Below are 27897 nucleotides of genomic sequence, written 5' to 3' on the forward strand. Positions count from 1 at the left end.
TAAGTGCTTTATTATTTACAGGCTCAGGAAAGAGGAGTCTAGAAAAAGGGAATTCCAAAATAGGTCTCAGGCCTTCAGTGGGGTCTGGGAAGGGGGTCGTCTTGACAAGTCCCAGCGGGGCTTCCTTCTTGCTGGTGGTCACTTCCAGGTTGAGAGGACGGATCGCCCTGAGTCTCTTGTGCGGCCTGCCCTGGGCCCCAGGGGCTGCCCCGGTCGACTTCTGAGCTCCCGGTCGGCCCCGTCGCCCTGGGCCAGCTCCTCGTCGTACCTGGAAACAGACCACCTCCAGGATCACAGGGGGCTCTGCACACGGCACCGGGAAGCAGCAGGCCTGACCCCTGGCCCCAGTCCCACCTCGCCCGGCTCCAGCCCCTCTGCCCACAGGCAGCTTTAGCGGCCCACAGCCTTGAGGACCACGCGGTTCAACTGCTACTGAGGACAGGGCCCTGTCCCACCCTGAGTGGACATTTTAACGGTCCCCAGACAGATGCTGGCAATGAACACAAATGAGACACCAAGGTTAGCCCTGTGCAGTGATGGGAGGCCCCGCGTCTCCAAACCCTCCGCCCAGCGCCCCTGGTAGGGGCCAGAGGCTGACAGGAGGGGACCAGATCAGGCGCACGCCTCCAGCAGGACCTATGATGCCCCTCCAGGTCCTCGTCACCTGGTTTCCAATGCTCACCAGCACAGGCGGTGCCAGGGCGAGCGGAGTGAGTGGGGCGGGAAAGCGCCTGGCGTCTGTAGGAGCTGGACGGAGCCTGGGTGCCCTGTGCCAGTCAAACGGCATCAGAGCAAGTCCCTGCCCTTCTGCTGCAGTGGGGCCCTCCAAGGTCCCTCAGGTAGAGAGATGCTGCCCACCCCTCCCATGACTGCCCACCACCCCCTAGCTCAGACCCAGGCCATGGCAGAGCTGGGGTGACACCCAGGACTCCGTATCCCTAATGCAGAGCTTCCCCCTGCCGCCACTTGCGGTTAAGTGCATCCTGCCCGCGGACCCTCGGTCATCTGCGGACTCTGCACCACCCAAAAAGGGCCAAGGGGGCCGGCCTGCTGCAGGCTGCATTCTGTGGGCTCCTGGCCAAGGGCGTGCTTCTGCCTCAGGGTCATTCCCAGAACCAGAATCCGCGGGTGCAGGGGGTCTGCCTCAGAAACCCTTGGGTGGAAGAGTGGTGTGCTCCTGGTGGCAGACGGGGCGGATGTGCAGGGAGGGAGAGGCCTGGGCACCCCTGCTCCCCACATGGCAGACTCCACAGGGTCCACTCTGCGCTGGGGTAGGACAGCAGGACACTCCACCTGGTGCTCCTCTCCTCCCAGCCTGGTAAGGGAGCCCCTCTGCACAGGGCCAGCGCCCCTGTCCCTGGAGACGGCTAGGGCCCCCAGACACCCCATCCACAGGCTGCCACCCTATGGCTTGCTGGGCGTCTGCATCACTGACTGAGGGCTGCAGTGACGCTTCCTGTGTCTCCTGGCCACCCCTAGCACCTGGCAAGGCGGGTGGGCAGAACTGCTGAAGGAGTGGACAGGACCGCACTCGGCCCATGAGGACGGAAGCCTGTGCCACGCGGCCTGAAAACCACAGCAACTGAGCACACCTGGCTGGCGAGCGGCTGGGACCAGGCGCTGTCCCCCCAGTGCTGTGGCACCTGGGGAGCAAACGGAACCCAGACAGAGCCAGACGGTGTCTATGGCCCTTCCTATTCAAAAGCCTCTCTTCTGGGTTTTGACAGGCAGAACAGTTACCATTGTTTGTTTGTTTGTTTGTTCTGAGGTACAGGATGGAGTCCAGGATCTTGCACTCTGCCCCTGAGCTACTTTTTATGTTTTGGTTTGAGGCAGGGTCTGCTCAATTGCTGAGGCTGGGCTTGAACTTGCGACCTCCCTACCTCAGCCTTCCCCGTCACGTCACGTCACGTCACGGGGATTTCAGGTGTGTGCCGCCGCACCTGGCTACTGTGTGGGTTCTAAATAGTATTTTTTTTTTTTTTTTTGTGGTGCAAGGGGTGTTTTTAAAGGCTATGAAACCAGAGCTGGCAGCTGAGACAGACTCTGGGGGGCAGATGCACAAGGCTGGCGTTGTGGTGCCAGGCAGGGGACAATCTGGGGGCAGCAGGAACACCTGTTTCTGGGCAGCCCCAGTGTGACCCTGGCACATGAACCTATGCTGCCAGCCTCCCGCTCTTCACCCTGAAGGGTGACCGTGAGCACTGGCAACACGCAGCACAGGGCCTGGCGCGGGGACAGGGTGGGCGTTGAGGACAGAAGCCCTCTTGCCACAGAGCCCTTCTCTCCACTCTGCACCGGCCCTGCTCAGCAGCCGGGCCATAACGGGACACCTGCAGGTCCTGGGCAGGAGCTAGGACCTGCCTCCACACGGGAGCCTGTGCCACCTCATAGCCGGGGGAAGAGGGTGGCTCAACCGATGGGTGACCCTCTTCTTCTCTACAACTAAAAGCAGGGGCCTTACCTCTGCTCCTCGGCCTGGACATGGAGCAGCTGGCCCATCCCCTCAAGGAGGTCACAGGCTGGAGGGGCACAGAGCCCACCCATGTGTTCCCAACCCACCAGCCTCCCTCCACCCTGAGCAGGACTGAGGGGTCCCCCTAGGCCCTGGTGCTCCTGGCAGACCTCCCTTCACATTGTCCCCCCCTACAGCTCCATGCAGAGCCACAGATCTGAGCCCGTGGGGGGCCCTGCAGCGGACATCTATCACCTCACACCACCTGTGGCTCCCACGCTGCCAATCCAAAGCGGCCCTGGCCAGGGCCCAGTCTGACCCCCTCCCCAAACTTCTGCTGTGCTTCTAGACACTCCATCCATCCTCAGCCACCTCTCTGCAGCGCTGGGTCCATCTTTTCACGTCACAGCACGAGGGGACCACACTTCAGTGGGACTCCTCTCCTCAGGGGCTGGGAGGGCACAGCGAGGCCTCGGAGGTCGGCCACGAGAGGCAGCTCCCCCCAGCTGCAGGACAGGCTCCTTGCTCCAGTTTACGAGGTGCCCATGGACAGGAGCTCCTCAGCATCACGCAGCCCTGAGGGGACCAGTGCCAGGTCCACCAGACTCCCAGCTGTCCCAGAGCCCCCAGTGCCTGAGCAGAACAACCGGCCTAGCTTTCCTGCTCTGCTGTGAGCCCTGCCGCGGCATCGCGAATGACACACTCTGCCTCCAACACCCACGCGGGGCCTTGGCACGCCTCACGGGACAACTGCAGGGCCATACGCGACTTACAGAATTTCGTAATTCCCAAGAACTTCCTTTGGAGGGGACTTGTTCCATTTGCAGTCTGGGATTTCGCCGTTGGGGACGGCGATGTTGAGGGTGTCGTTGATGAGGTTGTACTTAAGGATCCGATCGTTGGCAGTGCTGGAGGTGAGGGATGGGGACGCGTTTACCTAAGAGAGGAAAACCACAGTCTGCATCGTGCCCTAGTTCCTCCGGGCCCGCAGGAGAGAACGTGGCTGCCACCCGGTTTAGGTGGCCATCGTGACTGAATATGACTTTATGACGCTTTCCTAACATTATTTAATGTTCCCGTCTTGTACGGGGAACATTTTGTGATCTAATTTTATTAGCTGTCAGATAAAGCAGAACTGATTAGGATTAGAATCCTCAAATCAGCTATCACACCCATAAGACCCTGGGGTCAGCATAAATATAACTTTATGTCACCTCAAATCACACTCTGCTATGTCCTAAGTACCAAAAGCCACCCAGAACCAGGCCAGTGGCCCAGAGGACCCTGACCACACAGCAGCGTGGGGTTTGAGGTAAAGGCCTTCCTTTTTCATAAAAGAGCCACACCTCACCAGGAAGCAGCACTCTGACTCAAGTGAGGACCCACTGACACACGGCAGCGGGTCCCCCAAAGCCTCTGAGCACTGAGGCAAGCCCCAAACCCCACAGGTGAAGTGCAGACATTCACCCCTGGAGAGACCCAGCTTCAGCTCACAGCCTATTTACTCCTATTTTATTCCTAACGACCTTGGTTAGCCCCCAGGCCCTGGGGGACAGAGGCAGCAGACCTGTGATGAGTCAGGTTTCTCCCAGTCAGAGAGCAGCTGGCCCACTCCCTCAAGGAGGTCACAGGCTGGAGGGGCACAGGACCTGTGCGGCTGGCAGGGGGTATCAGGAATCCTAGGATCTCAGCTGCCTTTAAAATTACCACTGTAGGCTGGGGACAAAGGTGCATGCCTGTAATCCCAGTGGCTCAGGAGGCTGAGGCAGGAGGATCAAAAGTTCAAAGCAGCCTCAGCAACTTAGTGAGGCCCTGAGCAACTTAATAAGACCCTGTCTCACATACCAGCTAAGTGCTCTACCACTGAGCCCCAACCACAGTCCCAGTAAGACACTGTCTCCAAAAATAAATGGGACTGGGAATGTGGCTCAGTGTTTTAAGTGCCCCTGGGTTCAGTCCCCAATTAAAAAAAAAAAATTAAAAATAAGGTGGGCGCGGTGGCACACGCCTGTAATCCCAGAGCTCTAGAGGCTGAGGCAGGAGGATCTCGAGTTCAAAGCCAGCCTCAGGAAAAGCAAGGCCCTAAGCAACTTAGCAAGACCCTGACTCTAAATAAAATATATTTTAAAAAAGGCTAGAGATGTGGCTCAGTGGTTGAGTGCCCCTGGCTTCAATTCCTAGTACAAAGAAATAAATAATAAAAATCATGGGCTGGGGATGTGGCTCAAGTGGTAGCGCTCGCCTGGCATGCGTGCGGCCCAGGTTCAATCCTCAGCACCACATACAAACAAAGATGTTGTGTCTGCTGAAAGCTAAAGAATTGAAAAAAAAAAAAGAAAAGAAAAGAAATAAATAATGGTCAAGCTGGATATGGTGGTACATGCCTATAATTCCCGCTACAAGGGAGTCTGAGGCAGGAGAGTTGTAAGCTTGAGGTCAATCTGGGCAACTCTCTGTCTCAAAAAAAGAAAAAGAAATTAAAAAGGGCTGGGGGTGTGGCTCAATGGTAGAGCACCCCTGGGTTCAAATCCCAGTGCCACACATATATATGAAACAGAAAAATGGCTACATTTAGGATCCTAGCTCATCAAGGAAAGCTTGGCTCCAATTCAAGATACTCCGTTTAAGATGCAGGAAAAAAGCACACGTTATACACCTACCCCCACACCCCCCACAACACACAGAGCTTTGGCAGCAGAGCAAGTGAGGTCCCTGGAAACCCCCGGAACACAGCAGGAATCTGGGCTCTTCCAGCAGCCGCTGGGGGGGTCTCTGACTTTCTAACCCTCAGCCCCACCCTACGACTCGGGAGGACCCAGGGCTTCTTGGCCTGAAGGGCCACTGGGCCTTGGCCTGAAGGGCCACTGGGCCTCGGCCTGAGCTCTACCTCCACAGGAGCATGGTGAGGAGACTCGCTGAGCGAAACGTGGCCAAGAACCCGCAGAGCGCAGAGCGAGATGCTTTCGCTCCCACAGTGCACTCAGAGCCGACTTTGGCTCACCTGCAGCACCTGGGCAAGGTGAGCAGGAAGCTCAGGCCTGCTGTGCAGCGTGGCCTGTCACGAGGACAGGGCCCTCTGCACAGCAGGGTGCACTTACCCCTGTAACCCTGGCACAGCCCCCATGAGTCCTCCCTTCTCCTGGGAACAGACAGATCAACCCACTTCCAGACTGCCTTCCTACAGGCCCAGGAAGAGCGAGAGCTTCCCTGACCTCTGGACAGCAGGCTCCTGTTGACACAGCACTTCACAGTTTGGAGCCCCCTCCCTGGAGAGGAGCGGCCCCCACAAGGACTCAAGGGACAGGGTGCAGGGCTGCTGGAGCACCACCAGCCTCGAAGCTCCCAAGGCTTGAGGGTCCCAGTTACTAAGCTCCTCGCTCATCTGGAGAGGGACCCCAGCCCCACTGCACTCCCAGATGGGGCTCAGGGGAGAGAAGAGTCCCGGGGTGCACTCCTGGCTGCCCAACCCGAGCCTCTGTCCCAGTCCTCCTGCCCAGCCTGGGGAACGCTGGCCAGGGCTGCTGGGTGCATGCTGGGCAGCCTGAGGGCGGGCTGCGTGAGGTGAGCCCAGTGCAGGCGTCCCAATGCCCCCGCAGTTACCTCGATCAGCCAGGGCTTCAGCTTGTCGTCGATGATGATGTCGTAGCCGTAGCACTCGAAGCAGTGCTTGTCATTGTTCATCACAGGCTGCGGGGAAGAGAGAGCAGTTACCCAGCTGGTGTCACACCTCAGGCCTCCCGCGGTCCTGGTTACCTGTGACTAGGCTCTTCCCTTTGTTCCCAGGGCTTAGAGATGGAACCTGCCTCCACCCAACAGGGACCAGGGAAGCAGTAACTGTCTCCACATCCTGCTGGCCAGAGGCTCCCCACGGTCAGCCCTGAATGTCCGCCAGTGTGAGACTGTCCTGAGCCACCCAAGTCCAGCCTGGGCACTGGGGAGAAGGCCCACACAGCCTGCACAGACACACGCTGCCACCAGAGACTTCCACTTCCTCCCAGCCCTGTGCCACCTGAGTGTCGCACTATGAAGCTCTGCTTCCGGTGATGAGTCAGTCCACTAAAGCCAAGGCCAGTTTTCAGTTTCTCAGGGTCCTTGTGACAATCAGTCCCACTCTACTTCCACATCCCTCACCTAAACTACTCCAAGAATGTTAGAAACAACCCAGCTGGGCGTGGCGCTCGCCTGGAATCCCAGCAAATTGGGAGGCTGAGGCAGGAGGATCACAAATTCAAGGCCAGAAGCAGCAACTTAGCAAGGCCCTAAGCAACTTAGTGAGACCCTGTCTACAAAAAAAAAAAAAAAAAAAAAAAGGCGGGGGGGGTGCTCAGTGATTAAGTACAAACAAAACAAACCAACCCAGCTCCTTGCTCACTGTGCAGATTCCTGGGTCCTCCCCCTGGACACCACCCACTGGAAGTGGCCCAGGGTCAGCAGTCTCACACGCCCTTCGGGGACTCTTGTGCACCCATCAGTGAGCCCCAGAGACAAGCAGGCGAGGCCTTTCCATCCCTTGGTGGCAAGGGCTCTGCTAAACAAGACCCTCGATTTCAGTGGAAAGTCTCAGGGGACCCAGCCTGGGACCCCTCCTCACTCACTGAGGGGAGGGCAGCTGGGCGGCAGTGGGTGGCTTCCTGGGGAATCCTGACATCAGCAGTCTTTCTTGGTCAGCCAGCCAGCTTTCCTCAAAGCCCCACCACTCCAGGGGGTCTGCAGTGGCTGGAAGCAACTGAGAGGGCGGCTTGGCCTGGACGCACCCGGATTATTCCTGTGATCCCAGCCAGGAGGACCCTAAAGCCAAGGCCAGCCTCAGCAACTCGGCAAGACCCTGAACCCAAACCAAAAACTAAAAAAGGCCCGGGTGTGGCTCGGTGGTAGAACCACCCTGAGTTCAGTCGCTGGCACCAGGGGAAAATAAATAGACAAATAATGGCACCTCGGCTGGGGCTGTGGCTCAGCGGTAGAGCACTCACCTAGCATGTGCGAGGTCCTGGGTTCGATCCTCAGCACCACGTAAAGATAAATAAATAAAATAAAGGTACTGTATCCAACTACAATTGAAAAATACATATTAAAAATAAATAATAGCACCTAACTCCTCTGGGTCAGAAAGCTGACCTCGGGGCACTGTTCACAAGCCCCGTGACACTGGTGTCTGGCTCAGCTCACTATGCAAGTCTCAGACTCAGAACAGGCAGGTACGAGGCTTAAAGCACAGCTGAGCTGGCACCCCCTCACGACCTGCCACCGAGCCAGAGGGACAGGCTTCTGACAATGAAGCAGGAAGGTGTGGAACTGGGTCCCCAAGACGAGTGCCAGCAATGACTCAGCTCCTGGGTTTTTCTCCTCCGAATTGTCAACACAAACCAATGATGAAGCCCGCATCACTCTAGACCTGGAAAGGCCCCAGGTCACCTTTTCCCGTCTCAGGCCTTCTTCAGGTGACTCCTGTGACGTGCCTTTCCAGCCGCACAGGCAGGAGGGGGCGGCCCACACTCCAGGAGGTCTCCCTGGGGGTCTCCATGGAGGTCTCCACCAAGGTCTCCACCCGGGTCTCCAATGGAGGGTTGCAGACGCACCCCACGCTCAGCCCAAGCCTCTGAGCACAGCGACTTCACACACCTGCGCTCGCGGCAGGGCTCCTCCCCAGGCCCTGGGTCTGCGGGCCGCGTGCTGCAGTCTGGCTGTGGTTCTTTGGCTCTTCAACTTGATTTCTTAAGCTTCTGAAGATTTTTCTTTACTATGTTTTTTAGTTGTAGGTGGGCAGAATATGCGAGCCACAACCCCAGCCCCACTTCTGAAGATTTATAAAGTACCTTTCTTAAAAGACTAGGATGTGAGGGGCTGGGGATGTGGCTCAAGCGGTAGCGCGCTCGCCTGGCATGCGTGCAGCCTGGATTCGATCCTCAGCACCACACACAAAGATATCGTGTCTGCTGATAACTAAAAAAAAATATTAAAATTCTCTCTCTAAAAAAAAAAAAAAAAAAAGACTAGGATGTGGCTGGCACCCTCCAACCACACTCCATGGCTACATGTCCTCCCACACCTGAGTGGGGAGGGCCCGTCAGAGGCCAGCTCAGCAGCAAGACCAGGTGGAGGACCCAGTCTCTGGTGAGGGCCTCGGCAGTGGGCTGGTGCCTCCCGACCCTCACTGGTGAGGTGGAGGACTGCCGGGCCTTGAGCCAGTGCCAGGCCCTCCGCTTCCTAGCTCTAGGGCTCGAGCCCCCATTTTCTCGTGCGTCAAGTCGGGGTGATCAGACACCTCAGAGACACCATCTGTGAAGCCCCGAACCCGGAACGTGAGGGCCAGCACGAGGGGCTCTAAGTACTCTTCCTCTCCCCCTCAGGGCAGGTGCGCGCCTGCTTCAGAGCAACACGAGCAGCAAACAGAAGAGCGGAGGAGGAGCAAGTCAGCTCTAAATGTTCATGGAGCAGCGGAGACTGGAGCCGGACAGGAGGGTCCACCTCCATCACTCGCTTCCCACAGAAAAGTTCACCCGGAGCAGCGGGCACAGGGGGAGCCGATGATGGTGTCGGGGCGCCTGGGCTGCCGCAGAGGATGCAGGGCCTGCGGCCACACGTGGGAAGCTGGACCCAGCTCACTGAGCAGCGACAGCCAGAGGGGCCTCTGCCTTCCTGAAGCCACCTCCGCCTCTGGCTGACTCGCAGACAGTGAGGACGTGAACACGGGTATTTTTAGCAAAACAACAAGAGCAGTCCGGTGGTGAGCACGGCCAACTCCTGAGGGCCTTCATCCCGGTGCCCACCTGGTCCCTGAACCTGGCACTCACCGCCACGGCCTTCAGGGACTGCACGATGATCCAGTGGATCTCGTCAAACAGCTTGCTGGTCACCTCCTTGCCGCGGGTGCTCTCCAGGTACAGCCGCAGGTTGCTCACGGTCCACTTGCCCCCATGGATGTGGTTGTAGTCCTCCTAGTGACAGAAAACGGGGACAGGGCACCTTCCAGCAATGCACCTGAGGAACCCAGCCACCTGCTCTCTCGTCCCTCCAAGGTCATTCGAGTGCCTTTTGGGTGTGGGCAGATGAGTTCCCTGACTGGCAGAGCTCCGCGCCTCCTAAAGTCTAGCGCTACAGTATTCTCATAACCGACCTCACAGCCCATGTTGTGGAGGGCCACCCAGGCCCCCTTCAAGACCAGGGCACTCCTGCCCCAGCAGAGACCCTCCAGGAAGCTGCCTCATGCAAGGTCATGCCTGGCAGGGCCTGGTGGATGCCAGCGTGGGCCCTGTCCCTGCTCCTGCACAGCTAGGTGGGCACCCAGCTCCACAGCGCCACCTGGTGCCAGCTGGCGCCTCTGTTGCAGCTGCGTCAACTCCCCTCGCAGTGTCCTGGCCTTGCCCACCTCCCTGCTCCTGAGGATGAGCCCCACACCTCCTGCCCGCAGAGCTCTGCCTCAGTCTCTCACCTGGAAAAGCCAGGCCAAGACACAAGTGTGCTAGGCCCTACACTCAAAAACACCATGCGTGGCCGGGCGCACAGCACATGCCTGTGATCCTAGTGACGTGGGAGGCTGAGGCAGGAGGACTGCAAGTTCGGGGCCAACATCACTTAGCAAGGCCCTGTCTCAAAATAAAAAAATGAACAAATAAGCAGGGCTGGGGGTGTAGCTCAGTGGCAGAGCACCTGCCTCACACGCAGGTGAGGTTGGGTTCCATCCTTAGCACCACATAGAAATAAATAAAAATAAAGGCATTGTGCCTATCTACAACTAAAAAAAGAAAAAAGAAAGAAAAAACTCCGCACATGCAATTCTCTAACAAGCCTGCGATGTCACCAATGCGGCCTGGATTCATGAGCAGGGTGATGGGCTCAGAGCGGCTGCCATGTGTCCAAGCTTTCGTCCGGGCTGGGGGGGCCTCCACCTGTCCCCCCATCCCTGCCGATCCATTCTCTCCATACCACTGGCATTTGAAGGAGGCCCCGTCACTGACCTAGCTGACCCCACTGTGCCTCCGGCTCTGCCTGGCCATGGGGACTTTCTTTCCCCTCTGAGCCCCCTGAGTCATCTCTCCTGCGGTCACCTGGATTCCAGGGACGCAGGTCTGACCCATAAACACTTCATGAGGAAAACTAGAAGCCTCACCCCCAAACACCAGTGACCTTCTCGGTGCCAACAAAGCTCTTACGGTGGATCCTGAGCCGATGGAGCAGGACGGCCTGCTGTGCCAGCTCTGCAGACCCCAAGCCTAGCTCCCCTTGGCCTAGAGCAGCCCCTGGAGACAGAGCCCAGGCCCAAGACCTCTCTGTTCTTCCTGGCGTAGCCACACCCACCACAAAGCTCCCTCCCTGACCTCACCACTACGGCTCCTCCCTAGGACTGGCTTTGGGGACCAGTGGCTGATGCTGGTCCCCCAGCCAGGGGCTTCCCTCTTACACTGGTGACACAAAAGCATCAGGAGGTAATGAGTCTGGGGTTTCATTTTCAAAGCAAGAGGTTGAGAACTGTGAAACCAAACCCCACCAGCCATCAGGAGGGCTCAGAGCCACGATGCTCAGCGGGCAAGGTGGAGTGTGGCATTTTTGTGTGTGGCACTGGGGATTGAACCCAGGGGTGCCTTACCCCTGTAGCTGAATGCATTTTGACAAGATCATGCAGGCATGGAGTTTGATTTCACTCCCCACTCCTCCCTTATTTTTAAGAAATATTTAAAAATTTTTTTAGTTGTAGGTGGACACAATACCTTTATTTTATTTTTATGTGGTGCTAAGGATTGAACCCAGTGCCTCTAGGCGAGCGCTCTACCACTGAGCCACCACCCCAATCCCTCCTCCCCCATTTTACTTTTTATTTTTTATTTTTGGTACCAGGGACTGAACCCAGGAGCACTCGACCACTGAGCCACATCCCCAGCTCTATTTTGCATTTTATTTAGAGTCTCACTGAGTTGCTTAGTGCCTCGCCATTGCTGAGGCTGGCTTTGAACTTGCGATCCTCCTGCCTCAGCCTCCTGATCTGCTGGGATGACAGGCGCACTGAGTGCCACCGTGTCCGGCTTCCTCTACTAATTTTGGTGCATTTTCTAACCTATATTCTAACGTCAGACAGATCTATGAGACGCGACGACCTCATCGCAGCAGAAGGAGCCTCTTAATACTATTATTTCCTTTTATTGTTGGACAAACTAAGTAAGGCTTAAGGTTGAACGTGCTTGTCCAAGGTCACAGAACTAGAAAGGGGACCTGCACCTGTGGCCTCCTCTCTCCCAGAGCTCCCCCTTGTCTTCCCCCAAACAAGCACTTGGCCCCCATCCCCTGGCGCCAGGGCCTCGGGCCAGGATGCATCCTCCACACCACCCCTGAGCCACCTGTCCTCTCCTGCGGACACAGGAAAGCAGCCCACGCAGCAAGAGCAGAAGGACACTCACCCCGTGCTTCTGGATGGCCACGTTGGTGAGGTGGACGAACATGTTGTCCAGCTCGCTGGTGCTCGGGGTGTACTTCACGGTGCAAAACCGGCAAAACCCCAGCTTATACCTGGGGGGAGTTCAACTGACTCAGACTCTGAGGACTAAAAGGAACGGCTTTTGCTTTAACATTTAAAGGAGCTGCCCTCATTTGTGGGACTCACAGTGGCATCGAGACCAGTGGCTCTTATTTTCCCAGCACCCACCTGAGCACCCACTGTTTTACTAAATCCCCCGCCTCACAATGGTGCTAAGCAGGAGGCCAAGTCAGGCTAAGATGCACAGCAGCAAGAGGCAAGGCCTGGCTCTTACATGTAACAGCGCAGCGGGCGGTAGGTGGACACCAGAACATACAGGCGTAGGTCAAACTTCCTCCCGCCGATGAGCAAGGGGTTGCTGATGTACAGCGAGATCACGTAGGCCTCCTTGGTGGACTGAGACACGAACCTGCGCACCGAGAGGGTAAAAGACGGTATTGGCATGACCCATTGAAGAGTGAACTGATGGACCCAGCCTCGTTAGACTTAGAAATTTCTGGGCTAGAAACAGCTCAGTGGTAAAGCATTTGTGTAGCTAAAGCCCCGAGTTTAATCCCCAGTCCTGGAAAACAAAATTTCTGTAAAACACACCGTCAAGAAAATATAAAGACGGGGCTGGGGTTGTGGCTCAGCGGTAGAGCACTCGCCTAGCACGTGTGAAGCCCTGGGTTCGATCCTCAGCACCACATAAAAATAAATGCATAAAATAAAGATACTGTGTCCAACTACAGCTAAAAAATAAATATTAAAAAAAAAAAAAGAAAATATAGGGGCTGGGGATGTGGCTCAAGCGGTGGCGCGCTCGCCTGGCATGTGCAGGGCACTGGGTTCGATCCTCAGCACCACATAAAAGAAATAAAATAAAGATGTTGTGTCCACCGAAAACTAAAAAATAAATATTAAAAAAAAAAAGAAAATATAACTCCCACAAACTGGGAGGAAATATGCTCAAAAGACATATCTGATAAAGGACGGTTATCCCCAAATACAAAGAACACTACAACCCAACAATATCAACCATTAGAGATGGGTCAAGACCTTAAAGGTCTCAGCACAGATAGGCACATGGTGGCGATCACGCACAGGAAGAGACGCTCCACCTCAGACGCCATCAGGAGGGCACGGTAAACCACCTGTGAATGGTCACACCAAGCGCCCACCAGGACACGGAGCAACGGGTCTGCACTCACGGCTGGCAGTGCAAAGTGGGGCAGCCGCTTTGGAGGCTGTGCTTGGGCACTGGGGATTGAACCCAGGGTGCTCTGGCACTGAGCTCCATCTCCCTCCCTTTTTTTTTTTGATTTTGATAGTCTTGCTGAGTTGCTGAGGCTGGCCTTGACCTTGTGATCCTCCTCCGTCAGCCTCCTGAATTGCTAGGATCACAGGTGTGTGCCACCATATCCAGCTCATCAGGAACTTTCTAAAGAAACTAAACACCCTCTGCCACAAGGTCTACCAATCAGACCCCTCGGCGTCTCCCCAGAGGAGCTGAGAACTCATGTCCCTGCAAACCCTGCCCCTGGACCTTAGCTTGTTCATAACTCCCCCAGACCAGGAAGCAACCAAGATGTCCTTCAGCAAGCGAGGGGTAAATAATCTGTGGTCCATGCAGATAACGGGATATTAATCAGTGGGACAAAGAAAGAATCGAGCCAGGAGAAGACGTAGATGCCCATTATGCACTGATGAGAAAGCTTAATGCACGCTGCTCACAACTGAAGCCGAGGTGAAAGGCTAGATGTGGCGGGATTCCTCCTCGGTGGCACTAGGGAAAAGGCAAGGGGACAGCACAAAGACCAGAGGCTGCCAGAGGCTGGGGGGAGGGGCAGGAGCGGCTGAGCACCCAGGGCTATGTGTGTGTGTGTGTGTGTGGGGGGGGGGGTTGGAAAGCTGGATCTTCTGTTCAGCTGTTTTTTTAATTGTCTCATTGTAGTTGACACAATACCTTTATTTTATTTATTTATGTGGTGCTGAGGACCGAACCCAGGGCCTCACAGGTGTGAGGCAAGTGCTTTACCCCTGAGCCACCACCCCAGCCCTGTCTTCTGTTCAGCTTAGCAGTGGGTCCAAAACTGTTCTGAAAGTACTAAATTCTTTGGTTTTGTTTTTTTTTTTCTTTCCTGGTACCAGGGATTGAACTCAGGGGCACTCGACCACTGAGCCACATCCCAGCCCTATTTTGTATGTATTTAGAGACAGGGTCTCACTGAGTTGCTTAGAGCCTCGCCATGGCTGAGGCTGACTTTGAATTTGAGATCCTCCTGCCTTGGCCTCCTGAGCCGCTGGGATAACACGGGTGTGCCACTGCGCCCGGCTGAAATCTTGTCAGCAAAGAGCAAAGGTACATTCAGTTGGTCACCAGCCCCTGCCTCCCAGAGAGAGATCCTGGTTCATCAGGAGACACTGGGGTGACAGGGATTCAGGGAGACAGTGCCAGGACTGCAGCACAGCCCCTGGAAGCCCCTGAGGAGCCGGCCTGGGGAACAGAAAGGTGCGGTCAGATTTAAGTGCACTACACACGAGTCCCCCGCCAAACTTCCCTGGGATCTCTTGATACGTGAGACATCAACCCACTGGGAAAGGATCACACCAGGCCTTGCTCCAGGGGCCCCCGGGCACTTGAGAGCCGCTGAGGACACCCCAAGGGCAGAGAGGAGCCTGCCACTCAGGAAGAATCTGGACTTGACCTACAACCAGCACAAGAACCCTGCCAGCCTCTGGCTCCACGCTCGCTGCACTGCCCCAGGCTCCACCCGTGACTCATCCCACTCCCAAGGCAGTGGTGTCATTAGTGCCCCGAGTTTAAACTAGGTACAGAAGCAGGCACTGCTGGGCATGGTGGCACACCTGCAGTCCCATGCCTTAGGAGGCAGAAGTGGGAGGACCCCAAGTTTGACGCCAGCCTCAGCAACTTAGGGAGACCTTGTCTCAAAATAAAAAATAAAAAGGGCTGGGGATGTGGCTCTGCGGTGGTGCACCCTGAGTTCGACTCTAAGCACCAAACCAAACTAAAGGAGAAAATACCAAAAAACATTCAGCTAGCGAGAGTGGGATTCAAACCCGAGGTCTGAGGCGCGAGCCTCCACGCCTGGCTCCTGTGCCCCAGCTGGCCTCCCACCAACCTGGGGACCAGTCACCCCAGGGAGAGTCTGGTTGTCACTATCACAGCCACAGGCCCTGCTAGGTCACACACCACAAGTGATACACAGCTGGAAAGCAGACAAGGGTCAGCCCGCTCACGGCCCAGGGACTGAGGATGCCGGCCGTTGCTAACTAGAGCCCAGCCCGCGACGGGGCGCTGCGCACGCACGTGGACGTCTTGCTGTCCCGGGACCACTTCTTGATCTGCGAGAGCTTGTTGATGAGGAAGATGCCCTTGCCCTGGGCTTTGCCGCAAGGCTTCATGATCCAGGTGCTGGACGGGCTCTTCCGGAACTCCTCCACGAACAGGTTGTAGTCCGCGGGCAGCATGTAGGTGACTGGCACGAAGTCTGGAAGGGGAAGCCCAGTGCCGTGAGTGGCAGCCCACGGGCCCAAAACGGGAAGCCACTGCCTCTAGCACTTGCCGTCCCCCGGCCCCACCCGGTCCCCACCACCGGGGCCTCACACGACGAGGACTCGGCCACTGGAGTCCTGTGCAGGCCCAGTTCCCCTCACTGGGCCCCGAGTGTCCCGACTTTACAGCTCGCAATCCCACTCGGCAGATGAGGAAACCGCGGCCCGGGACGTGAAGGGACAGTTGACCATCCCGCAGCCGCCTCCATCACCAGGTGGGGCAGGGACACAGCGTCCTCCTGCGGCTGGAGGAGCGGGGGCCCACCCCAGCAGGCAGGCAGGTGTCTCCTGTGCAGGGGCACCGAGCACACCCTCCAGCCATCCGTGGCCCAACCCACCCGAGGGGACAGAGGAGCCACAGACCCGGTCTCCCAGCTGAGCCAGCACCCCACCTCAGGGTCCCTCCCGATGAGAAACTCAGCTACTGACGACCAGCAGCCAGCGGAAGGTGCCCACCCAGGTAGAGGTATTTCCCGTTCTCGTCCTTCTCGGCCAGGGGGCTCCCGTCCTTCTCCAGCTCCTTCCGGTATCTCTTGATGTTCTTCACCATCAGATCCTTGCGGGTGAGCTCGTAGTGGTTGGGGAAGTGGTTGACGATCTGGTCGTCTGAGAGCCGGTACCCGGTCTCCACGCTGAACACATTCCGGATGGTCTGCACGCTCATCCTGAAACAGAGCTCAGAGGGCTAAAGCCGCCAGTCCCCACAGCCCCGCGGAGCCCTGGCCGCCACCCCTTGTGCCCCAGACGGGACCTGACTGTGAGGCAGGAGCTGCTTTGATTCTGCCGAGGTAGGAGCCTAATAAATGTTCACGGAACAGTGACAACATTGCCAATAAGTGCAGTTTGACCCCTTTCAGACTCTAGAGAACCTCACTCACCCAGTATCTGCACCCAGATTCAGAAAGATCATTGACCTTAAAGGCAAAATCACAGGGGTTGGTCAGGCACAGGGACACACACCTGAAATCCCCGCAGCTCAGGAAGCTGAGGCAGGAGGACTGCAAGTTCAAAGCCAGTCTCAGCAATTTAGTGAAGCCCTAAGCAACTCAGGGAGACCCCATCACTAAGCACCACCATTCCAATCCCCAGTACCAAAAATTAAAAAATGAAATCACAGGGCTATCTGAGGGCCCTGAGTTAGCACTTCATACTCTTGGAAGGCTCACAGAGGAAGGGGCGATGGTAGAAAGAGATGCCTTCACATTTTATCACCACTCCCTGTGGTGCTGGGGATGAACCCAAGGCCTTGCACGTGCCAGGCTCCACCATGGAGCGACAACCCACACCCCCCCCCTTTTTTTTTTATTTTGACACAGAGCCTCACTAAGTTGCCCATGCTGGCCTTGAACTTGTGATCCTCCTGCCTCAGCCTCCCAAGTGACTGGGACACGGCCTGGCCACCAGCCTGGGCCCTTACTTCTCTTCTAGTCCTTGTCCTCTCTCTTCCTTCTTTCTCTTTCTCTTCCACGCAACTCCTTTGTCGAAGACACCGGTCCTTGTCCAGTGGGATTCACCCAGGCTCCTCATTCACATGTCCCCCGCCCCTGACCTCCTAGGAACTGCCAGCCAGCCTCGAGGGCTGATGAGCAGATCTTTTGGCTGGGCTGCCTCCCACGTGGCGTGTACACGGTCAGCGGAAACGTGAGGCTTGGGGTCTCCTTCTGGGATGTCAGTGATGGGCAAGCCCCACTGGCCAGCACTGTCCCCACTGTCCAGCAGCTCCATCTCTTGCACAACTAAACTAACAGGCAAGTTTTAAAAAATGTTACAAGAGCTGGGCACAGTGGCAATGCCTGTGATCCCCGCGACTCAGGAGGCTGAGGCAGGAGGACCGCAAGTTCAAAGCCAGCCTCAGCAACTTAGTGAAGTGCTAAGCAACTCAGCGAGACCCTGTCTCTAAATAAAATACAAAAAGGACTGGGACATGGCTCAGTGGTTAAGTGCCCCTGAGTTCAATCCCCGCTACCTCCCCAGAAAAAACAGGTGAGAAAAAGCCGTCCTAATACATCTATTTAATCCAATATGTAGAGAATATTATCAGCTGAACATAAAGACTACGAGAGAAACCACATTTCTCTTTCCGTGGCCGCCCTCTATCTCCCCCTGCTCCGTGGTTACCAGCAGCAACAGTCCTACAAGATCCCCTCATCCACAGCCAGGTACCCTAAGAGCAGCTCGTTCACGAGAGGAAATCCTGCGCGACTTGTTCCCTTCACTGGCCAGTCTTCAAGATCACAGCTGGGCCCCGCACCCCTCCAGGTGTGCGGCCAGCAGCTCCCTGGGGCCCGGCCACTGCGGTGCCTTTCACCCAAAGTGACTTAGGCCCAGGGCCATTCCACTGGCCTCTTAGGAACCAGGGCAGGGCCCAGCTGAGCACTCGGACTGAGTAACCCGGCGGCTTTCCGCAGGCACACGGGCTGTCCTCCCAGCCCCAATGACAGTCCTTACTACGCTTGTCTTACTGATTGTTAGAAGCTTCCAACTGCACTATAATTGAGCCATGACCATTCAGCTGAAGTACTTGACCTTTCCCACGCTGCGGGAGTGGTTCTACTGTGACCCTGACCGACTCCGAAATTGCTGGTAGCACCCAGGAGTAAAGGTCAAGTTAGGGCTGGGCTGGGGCTCAGGGGCAGATACTGTGTGCTCAACTACAAAAAACTAAAAAATTTTAAAAAAGATGAAGTTAAACCAATGGCTGCAGCTCTCACCCTGCGTCTCTGGCTGGGCCTCTCTTGTGCTTTCTGCTGTTAGGAACAGCTGGAAGCCCACGGTGGCATCACACCTGTGGTCTAGCTAGCCCAGCGCTGATGCGGAAGGCTGGCGTGAGCACAGGAGTTGGGGGCCAGCCTGGGCAGCGTAAGGAGACCCCAGCGGAATGTTTCTATTCCACATGGAGAAGGAGGCGCTTGAGCACCCAAGACCTGGTGAGAGCCGTGGGTGAATTCAGAGAGAGCTGGGTGGCCCAGGGCAACACACTTGGAACGGAAAGTTACAAGTCACTGTCCAACTCAGAGCACCAATTTCCTTTCGGAGCACCAATTAAACAAGGCTCTGGGAATTAGAGCTGCCCCTCGGCATCTGCAGGGAGCTGTCCCAAGACTTATGAGGGTGGGGCTGGGGATGTGGCTCAAGTGGTAGCGCGCTTGCCTGGCATGCATGTGGCCCGGGTTCGATTCTCAGCACCACGTACAAACAAAGATGTTGTGTCCGCCGATAACTAAAAAATAAATATTAAAAAATTTTCTCTCTCTCTCTCTCCTCTCTCACTCTGTCTTTAAAAAAAAAAAAGACTTATGAGGGTGCTCAGGTCCCCTAGAAAAAAGGGTGCTATGTTTGCACAGGGCCTTTGCACCCCCCACTTTAAATCACCTCTAGATTACTTCCAATGAGTATAACTATGAACATGCGAAGGCAACCCGTGTACATAGTTATACTCTATCATTTAGGGAATAATTACAAGAAGAAAAAGTGAATGTTTGGTACTGCTGCAATTTTCTTTTCCAAATATTTTTGACCCAGGGTCAGTTGAGTCCGCAGAGGCAGAACCTAAGGGTCCATGGGGCAGACGGTTCTGCACTTTACCTGGCAGAGTGAACCCAGGTGCCGAAGCACCCCAGAGCGCTCCCCAGTCGGCACGCCACATTCCTGGACGAAATCTGGCTGTGACTGGACGTGCAGGTAACAGGTAACCGGCACTGTGGTCAGAAGCAACGCCCAGTCATCGCTCACTGACTCTGGATACAGAAGCTGACCGCGGGCCCGCTCGGTGCCCAGGCCCCTGCCAGCCCCTGGGGACTCTGGCACAGCCAGGCAGGATCCTCGCTCTCTCAAGGGTCTCAGAGCCATGTAAAGAGGGCACAGGTGGGGACACCAATCCCAGGACGCCCGCGGTCCTGCCACCAGATAAGGCAAACTGTGAGCCTCAGAGAGGCAAAGGCGGCCTCAGAAGAGACACCAAGCTCTGGCCACCATCCACATGCAGAGGGTGGCCACACACAGAGAGGCGGAGCGAGGTGTGAACAGAGGGAGAATCGGGCTCCAGAGTCTGGATGGGCACTTGTGAACGATGGGCTGAGGTTCGCCAGGTGTGTGTGCGCGTGTGCACAGGGGTGGGGGCACAGCTTGGGTGAGCAAGGTCACTGCAGGGGAACGGTGAGGAGCTGGGGGCAGCGGGGAGAAGGACAGTGGCTGAGGGAGGGAGGACCATCCCTCAGGTCAGCACTGGGCCAGCGGGTCTGAGGTGGGGACAGGTGTAAGGTGAGACCCCTGCTCGCCCACCGGGCCCACTCCTCCGAGAATCACTGCACTGCTCTGGGCAGCTGCAGGTGACCGGGAGGGCAGAGTGTGTGACCTGGTTTGCATTCTGGTGTGTGACGCTGTCAGAGGGTGGAGGCCGACCCCTGGTCAGGAGGCCCATTCAGAGATGATGGTCAACCCTGAGGGAGGAGCAGACCAGGCCCCCACTGTGGCCACCACAGGAGGAACAAGAGGAAGGAGGGTGGAGGAGGACATGGGACCTATTCAACAAGCAGGGAGAGGCATCTACAGGACCCTGGCCACTGGAGCCAACGCCCACACGTGGCTTCTCTTCTCCTAGCGGAATCCTTCTCCACTGTGGTCTGCCAGGGCTGATGACCCAGCCTGTGCCCTGCCAGACGTCACCAGGACTCCTCCCACGTGCTCATGCCCAACGCCTCGGGCCTAGGAAGTGAGCGGTGCCCAGGTGAGTGGGAAGAGAGGAACCAGCCCCCGGTGCTCAGGAGGGAGACGGGCGCGGAGCCACTGGCTCTGGAAACACGGTCCTCCCCGGTGCCGGGCAGGAGGGGGTCACCCTCAGAGGCTCCAGAGACCCCAAACCCAGCTGGCTGTACTCACCAGTAAAAGTTCCAGTCCTCATTCTCGGTCACTTGGACCCACCCTCTCTTCTCAAAGTTATTGATCAGCACCGACTTCTCAATATCAGTGACCCATTTCACTTTTCCTGCCATAATCCTGGAAGAGACCAAGTCATCAGGGCTCTGAACCTTGGCCAGGCAGCCTCCCTCAGAGCAGAGGCTCCTCCAGACCCAAGGCCAGCTCCTGCCCACCCCAGCGGTCTCCAGCCAAGGGCAATCCCACCCCCAGGCAATGTCTGGGGCATTCTGGTGTCACAGCAGGGGAAGGGGACTTCTGCCATCTAGGTGAGCGGCAGGGATGCTGTCCACCAGCCCCGAGGCCAGCACAGGAGGCAGGCCCTGGCCTGGTGGGCGGTAAAGGTGACCCCATCACCCAGGGCACCCAAACAAGAACCAAGCCAGAGGCGCGAGGGGCTGGCGGGCAGGAGGAGGGCAGCCCTGCCCGGCGGGGGGAGACTGGCCCCAGGAGGGCACCGCGAGCTGACTCCTGAGGGGAGTGGAGGGCGCCCGCCCAGCACCGATCTCCCCTCAAGGCCCTGCCCCCTCCAGTCACCCTCGACAACCGCAGTGACCTTCCGGGGTATCTGACCACTCCACTCCAGCGAATGACCAGTGGCCTCCAGAGTACTTGAAACCCAGACCCCAGGCTCTTACCTGCACCTCCAGGTACATCTGGACCACCTGTCCTTCCCCTCCCTGTCCCTGATCTCTTGACTTTGCTTTTAGGGTTTTGTTTTGTTTTCAGTTTTGGAAAGGGCGGGGGAGTGGGGGGCAGGCAGTACTGGGGGCTGAACCCAGTGCTTTACCACTGAGCCACGTCCCTAGCCCTTTTTCCTTGTTTTATTGAGGGGGGGACTGGGGATTGAACTCAGGGACAGTGGACCACCGAGCCACGTCCCCAGCCCTGTTTCATATTTTATTTAGAGAAGGGTCTCACTGAGCTGCTTAAGGTCTCACGAGTGGTTAGGGTCTCACTGAGTGGCTTAGGGCCTTACTTTTGCTGAGGCTTTCTGAACTCACGATCCTCCTGCCTCGGCCTCCTGAGCCCTGGGATTGCAGGGGTGCACCACCGTGCCTGGTTCCCCAGCCCTTTCTCATTTTGATTTTGAGACAGGGTCTTGCTAAGTCAAATATTCCTGCCTCCACCTCCTGAGTCGCTGCGGCTACTGTGCCCAGCTGCCCCACTGGTCCTCTCTGCCCCCTCTCTCGTCCCCCTGGCGCCCTCTCCCCTTGCCCCCTGCCCAGCTGCCCCCTCCCACTCATCCGCCAGCACAGATCGGTCACTCCCTCTGCAGAGCCTCCCGGCCAGGCACACAGGCAGCACCCCACAGATCTGTTCTGCGACTGCTGTCCCCCTGCAGGTCGGGAGCCGGCTCTCCTCACCACCGCATGCCCGGGCTGGCTCCATGCCTGGCTCATGACGGGGACTCAGCTCAGACAGACCGACTGGCCACAGCTTCCCTGGGCGGCTGAGCCAGGCCTCTGACGGCTCCAGGCCTCAGCTTCCTCCTTCAAAAAGTGACTTCACGCGCTCGAGCTGCGCGGAGTGCCAGGCTCCCACCGGCTCCCGAGAGGCCTGCTCTTCGCCCCTGCACGTAGGGTTTCACGTGAAGAGGGCGACGAGTGCAGAGCAGGCAACCGCCAGGCTTCATGAGCAGCACCTGCTCCACTCCAGGCCGAGTGACGATGGGGCAGAAGAGATGGGTGGGTAAAAGGTGGCACTGACACAATGGCTGCCCATCCTCTGGCCAGGATGGTAGGGTCAGGGAGGGGGCACTGTGGTGGGATTCTGGACTGTGCAGCTGGGATGTGAGGCCCAGCCCCACCACTCACTGGCTGTGTGACCCTGAGCATATGACTTAACCTCTCTGAACTTTTATTTCCTCATTTGTAAAATGGATAAGAACAGTATCTACCCACGTCCTGGGGCTATAGCGAGAGCTGAATAAATGAACAATACCTGGCACGAGGAAGGCACTTGAGAAATACTCAATATCAGCTGGGTACAGTGGCTACAATCCCAGCAATTTGGGAGGCCCAGGCAGAAGGTTCACAAGTTCCTGGCCAGCCTCAGCCACCTAGTGAGCCCCTGTCTCAAAACAAAAATAAAAACGGCTGGGGACGTGGCTCAGTGGTAGAACGCTTGCCTACCATGCTCCAGGCCTGGGTCCAATCCTTAGTTCTGCAAACAAACAAAACCCCCTCTAGATGGTCAGTGCAGGGGGCTGAAGGCCAGAGGTTAGGAGCCTGCAGGGGAACCAGACCCAGGGCGACCCTGCCCTTCACACGGCCCACTGTGGCCCTCCACGCACTTGGCCTCCAGCAAGGTGATGCTGATGGCCAGTTGCTGCTTTCTGCAGAGTAAGGTGCCCTATGGACGGCCACCACTGGTGTTGGTCACGATACACAAAGAGCATAGGCAGTCACTGCGCTGAAGACGGCAGAGCGCCCTAAGAGCCAAATTCCTGCCAGCTGTGGCCTGTCCCCACGCCTCAGGGACATGTCAATGCCAGTGACCGAGGAAATTCTACATTTCACTATTTGAAGTCTGCCCCACAGCCCTGAACCCCAGGCGAATCCTGCTCCCCTCTGTCCTCTGACTATGGGAGACTCACTCCCCAGCCCTACCACAACCAGGCCGTCAGTACCCCGCCTCAGTCACAGGGCAGGACTGAAACCCAGTCTCTGACAGGCACAGGGTGCACATGTGTGATCCCAGCAACTTGGGAGGCTGGGACAAGAGGATGGAAAGTTGGAGGCCAGCCTCAGCAGTTTAGCAAGACTGGAAACGTAGCTCAGGAGCAACGTGCCCCTAGGTTAGATTCGCAGTACAAAAGCCAAGTCTGGGCTGGAGTTGTAGCTCACTTCCCCTGGCGCTTCCCTAGCCCGTGAGGCCGGGGCTCCATTCTCAGCACCACGTATAGATACGTAAAATAAAGGTCCACTGACAACCAAGAAATACTAAAAAAACCCCAAACAAAGTCCCACGGACGGCCCCCCTCCGGTCACGGCCTCGCACCTGGAGATGAGAGAGCCGCCTGCTGACAGCCTGGGCAGGTCACAGTCCCCAAACCCACAGAGGGGAGTTCCCAGCCTCACTTTGCTCACAGGAAGGGGAGCCCCCAGGCCAGGGCTGCCTCAGCCCCAGGGCCCCGCCCCGTCCAGCCCCTGCCCCACCAGGTGGACAGTCCCTGCTGGGAACAGGTCAGGCCACACCTACCATAGGTCCCTCAGGAGCCACTGGGTCACCCAGGTTCTCGGCTTCACTGACTCTGGCCGCTGGCTTCACCTAGAACAGAGTTGACCCTGGGTGAAACGTCCAGCCGCGGCGGCACGGAAGCCGAGATGGCCAAGCAAGTTATGAACAAAGCAAGACCGCACCAGCCAGGGACGTCCAGGGGACGGGTCCTGTTCACCGAGTGAGCACCAGGAGCCGCTCCGGCCTCCTCGCCGGGGTCAAGGTTGCCCAGAGACGCTGCTGGCAGACCATCAGGGCCTGGTGGCCGAGGGCAGAGGAGGGAGCTGGAACCGCTGTGGCCGGGAGGTCCCCTCAGGAGTCTGCGTTGGAACCTGACCCCCAATCCATATGCTATCTGGAGGAGGGGTCTTGGACGTAAATAGGAACATGTGAGGTCACCAGGGTACAGTTCCCAAGATGGCATCAGTGGCCAGCAAGTTTGCCGTCTCACCATGTGAAGCCCTCTGCCACATTATGACATGACACACAGTCCTGGCCAGATGTCCTGATCCTGACCTAGAATCCTAAGCCAAACAAATGTGTTTTCTGGGTCCTGGGGCTGGAACCCAGGCCCTGTGCATGCTAAGCATGTGCTCTACCACTGATACACCCCCAGCCCTAAACTTCTATTTTTTATAAATTATCTGGTCTCAGGTATTTTGTTACAGCATCAGCACAGACTACAGCAAGAGAGTAAAAAGTGGAATAGGGGCTGCATCGACTCTGTCTCCCACCCCCATACCCATGGTGACTTTAGTTACATGTTCCTCCCCAGTCAGACCCCTGTGGGGCAACTCTGCACATCAGCACCCGGACAAGGCCAGGCACAGTGAAGGGTTCAGAAATTTCCTGCAGAACCGACAAATGAAGCCACTGGCCGTCACCACACTGCAGAAGGAGATTGGCTCCTTCCCCACTTAGAAATACGAAGTCCTTTTCCTTAGAAGAGTAAATAAAAAACTGCTATTAGATTGTTTCATTATCACTTTCTCCAATTGCTGGGTAGAAGGAAGAGGGCAGAGGCATTGCATCATGAACTTGACCCGCTCAGCGTCCACTGGTTCCCAGGGATTCAGCATCTGAATCCGAAGCCTGCGGGAGACGCTCCCAGCCAAAACCATGAAAATGACCAAGGAAAACGAAGTGGCGCCCTGACCTTCAGGCGGACCGAGCCCAAGACTGTGGCTGGGGCTGCCACCACCTGAGCTGTACCAACCACAGAGCCACCTGGGAACCAAAGAGCTACTGGTTACTTTCGGAAGACGGTGAGGGTGCCCTCCTGGGCCCACTGGGGTTAGGACTTCCTAAGGTGGAGCACAGGGTTCCCGAGGTAGCCTGGGCTCAGGGCTACTGCAGTCCAGCTTCTCATCCACCTGCTAAGCACTGAGCGGGTACCAGGTCTGTCACCAAGACAAAAAGCCAACGGGGACATTCCAGACCCAGGGAGATGAGACACACAGAACATGCTTACGCCCCGTGATGGCAAAGTGCTTTAGCAAGTCGCCAACAAAGCCCCACCGTGGCCGGGAGGACGCGGTTACCACTGCAACCCACAAGGCTGCCTGCCGTGCACCACCCAGGCCCGTCCTCTCAGGCCCGTCTCCCTCAACCTGTCTCCCAGTGGCCCCTCTAGAGCCCCTGGCTGCTCTTCCGCTCCGACACCCACCACATGGCATCCTGTCTGAAGGCTTCGCTCGTCCCTTAGAGCTGCCCCTTCCCAAAGGGCACCTCTCACGAGTGGCCTTCCCTGACCACCCAATCTGGATCCATCCAAAACTACCACATTGTCACTTGACAGTAGTCACCGTGGACCATTTCAAGACACCCAGTGGACACCTGAAACCAAACACAGTACCAAACCCTATACTGTTTTTTCCTATACACATATACCTGGATGAACTCTCACCTTTTCACTTGTAGGAAGCACCCCTAGCTTTCCTGTGGCGTACCTAAACAGCCAGCATCGCCATTCGGGTACTTTGAGACCATTATTAAGTGAAATAAGGGTGACTTGAACACAAGCATCGCCATACCTCAAGAACCACTGACAACTGGGTGCAGTGGCTCACGCCTGCAGCCAGATACTTGGGAGGCTGAGGCAGGAGGACTGCTTGAGCCCAGGAGTGAGATGCCAACCTGGGCAACATAGTGAGAGCCCCCACATTTAAAAAAACAAAAAAGTTAACCTGATAACCAAGATGGATACCAAGTAACTACCGAGCAGGTGACATATACAGGATGGATACATTGAACCAAGTGTGACAGATTTCATCACAATAATCAAAACAGCATATAATTTAGAACTTATAAGTTGTTTATTCTGGAATTTTCTATTTTTATATTTTCAGACCACAACTAAACACACGTATTAAAACCATCAATAAGTGGGACTGTACTTTCTCCATAGCTTAGCTTAGTCCAGAGCTACTCAAGGCATGGCTCAAGGACTGGAATCACTTTTTAGAAACAGATTCTTAGGGTTGGGTGTGTAGCTCTGCAGTGGAGTGCTTGTCTATTATGTGCCGGGCCATGGGTTCCATCCAAAGCACAGACAGAAGGAAGAAATGAAGGAAGACAGATCTGTAAGCGTCACACAATGATGTGCTGATTGACTCTTTAGGACAAGAAGCTGTCTTGAGCTGTTGGGTGATTCTATACATGCGCAAATTGGAAGTTAATCGGTCTATTTTTCAGGTATTTGGTGATTATCCTTTTTCAACAGACACATCACCGTCATGAGAGCCTTACCTTCTACTGAATCCCCAGCATTCAGAACAGTGTCTAGCAACAGCAGGTACTAAATAAACATTTGAAGAATTAACAAAAAATAAATGAATTCCCTCTGCACACGATCAAACAAGTGCTGTTTGTGCAAACCCGTGAATTAGGTGAAGTCCAACTCTACAGCAGCTGCTAGTTCTTAAGAGAGGGAGACCAGTAAAGAATCACCCATAGGACTGGGAGTGTGGCTCAGAGGTCGAGCGCTGGCCTAGCATGGGCAGGACCCGGGTTTGATTCTCAGCACCACATAAAAATAAAGGCATGGTGTTTAAAAAAAAAAAAAAAAAGGAAAGAATCACCCATAAAGCTGGGCACAGTGACACACACATGTAATCCTAGCAACTCAGGAGGCCGAGGCAGGAGGGTTGCAAGCTTGAGTTCAGCCTAAGCAATTTGGCAAGACCCTCAGCAACTTAGTGAGCCCCTGTCTCAAAATTTAAAAAATTGAAAGGACTGAAGATGTGGCTCAGTGGTAAAGTGGCCCTGAGTTCCATCTCCAGTGTAAAGGGGAAAAAAAAAAAGAATCAACCAGTCACAGACACAGTGTTATTACAGCATGCCCTGAAAGGATGGGGTGGAGTGGAACCTTGGGACCTGAGGGACAGCTGCTGTCACTGCGAGCCTACGACCCCAGGAGGTCAGCCGCTTTGCCAGCAGGCAGTTAAAAAGCCAAGCCGACCACCAAGAAGAGCAAGCAGGGGAACTTACAGTCCTGAGAATCATTTCGCCCTCCTGGGCCCAGCCATTAGAAAACGGTCCGACAAGCTTTCTCTGAAGGGGAGAGAAGAGCCATCTTGAATAGTAAATAACGATGTGAATGATGGTCACACACCGACAGGGTGTCCACAGCTGTGTGTCACCGTGCCCCTCCACGCCCCCACTGGGTGATGGCGTCACGCTGCACAGCAAGGGGACAGCAGGACCTATCTTTCCTAACTGCCACCAGCCAGCACTGTAACCTGCTCATTAATGTTTCCCAAACAAAGAACCTGCTCCCGAAGTCCAAAAAGGGTTAGGACTGGAAGCCAGGTGACTCCCACACGCCCCGCCACTCCGCCCGGCGGAGGACCAACCCTGCCCCGCCCTGGGAACAGGGAGGGAAACGTCGTGGTCCGGTCCCCCACCCACAGAAAAACGGGCAGGAAGGGGACAACAGGCTCCCGTCCCCTCCACACAAGTGCTGCCAATGCTCCCTGCAAGAACGAGGCAGGCTGCAGACCGACGGCGACGGACAGGGACCACGACAGCCTGGGGGGACAAGAATAAGATGCAATTACAGAAATCGGAAGGCACAGGCAGGTCGCAGGAACTCGGGAGGCCGGCGGCGCGGCGGCGGGGGCGACGGTCCTGCAGAATGCGGGTCGGACGAGCCGCACCCAACCGCACGGCCGGGGCCGCAGAGGCGAAGGGAGGCCCGCGCACGCGCGCACGCGCCCGGCCGCGCCGCGGCGCCCAGAGGCGGCGGCCTAGGCGCGGGCCAGCCCTGGGTGTTGGCAGCTGGGAC

The 27897-nt window shown here is 56.4% G+C and overlaps 1 protein-coding gene across 4 annotated transcripts; it reads right to left on the bottom strand.

The window, feature by feature from the left end:
* Ttll1 (TTL family tubulin polyglutamylase complex subunit L1) lies at positions 1 to 27820 on the bottom strand. Of its 4 annotated transcripts, XM_076855429.2 has the most exons (13): positions 27671 to 27820; positions 27102 to 27164; positions 23756 to 23980; positions 23595 to 23663; positions 20355 to 20471; positions 15933 to 16141; positions 15232 to 15412; positions 12196 to 12330; positions 11845 to 11953; positions 9247 to 9390; positions 6056 to 6142; positions 3229 to 3392; positions 1 to 268 (listed from the first exon to the last, which is right to left on the bottom strand). In XM_076855429.2, exons 5-13 carry the CDS (start codon positions 20465 to 20467, stop codon positions 139 to 141), a joined length of 1272 nt encoding a protein of 423 aa, XP_076711544.1. In that variant the 5' UTR covers positions 20468 to 20471; positions 23595 to 23663; positions 23756 to 23980; positions 27102 to 27164; positions 27671 to 27820; the 3' UTR covers positions 1 to 138. The 4 variants fall into 4 exon arrangements, with proteins under 4 accessions (XP_076711544.1, XP_076711542.1, XP_076711546.1 ...); XM_076855427.2 differs by lacking the exon at positions 23756 to 23980; XM_076855431.2 differs by lacking the exons at positions 23595 to 23663; positions 23756 to 23980.
* Positions 27821 to 27897: the final 77 nt, after the last annotated feature.

This window comes from Callospermophilus lateralis, chromosome 4, assembly GCF_048772815.1.
Source record: "Callospermophilus lateralis isolate mCalLat2 chromosome 4, mCalLat2.hap1, whole genome shotgun sequence".
NCBI lineage: Eukaryota > Metazoa > Chordata > Mammalia > Rodentia > Sciuridae > Callospermophilus > Callospermophilus lateralis.

Bases quoted from the DNA above. Each gene is read 5' to 3' on its own strand.
- Ttll1 (XM_076855431.2), bottom strand. From the start codon at position 20,467: ATGGCAGGAAAAGTGAAATGGGTCACTGATATTGAGAAGTCGGTGCTG. The intron at 11,954-12,195 runs GTAAGAGCCAGG...AACTCCCCCCAG, and splicing joins CGCCCGCTGCGCTGTTACAT to GTATAAGCTGGGGTTTTGCC. The intron at 3,393-6,055 runs GTAACTGCGGGG...TTCCTCTCTTAG, and splicing joins TGAAGCCCTGGCTGATCGAG to GTAAACGCGTCCCCATCCCT.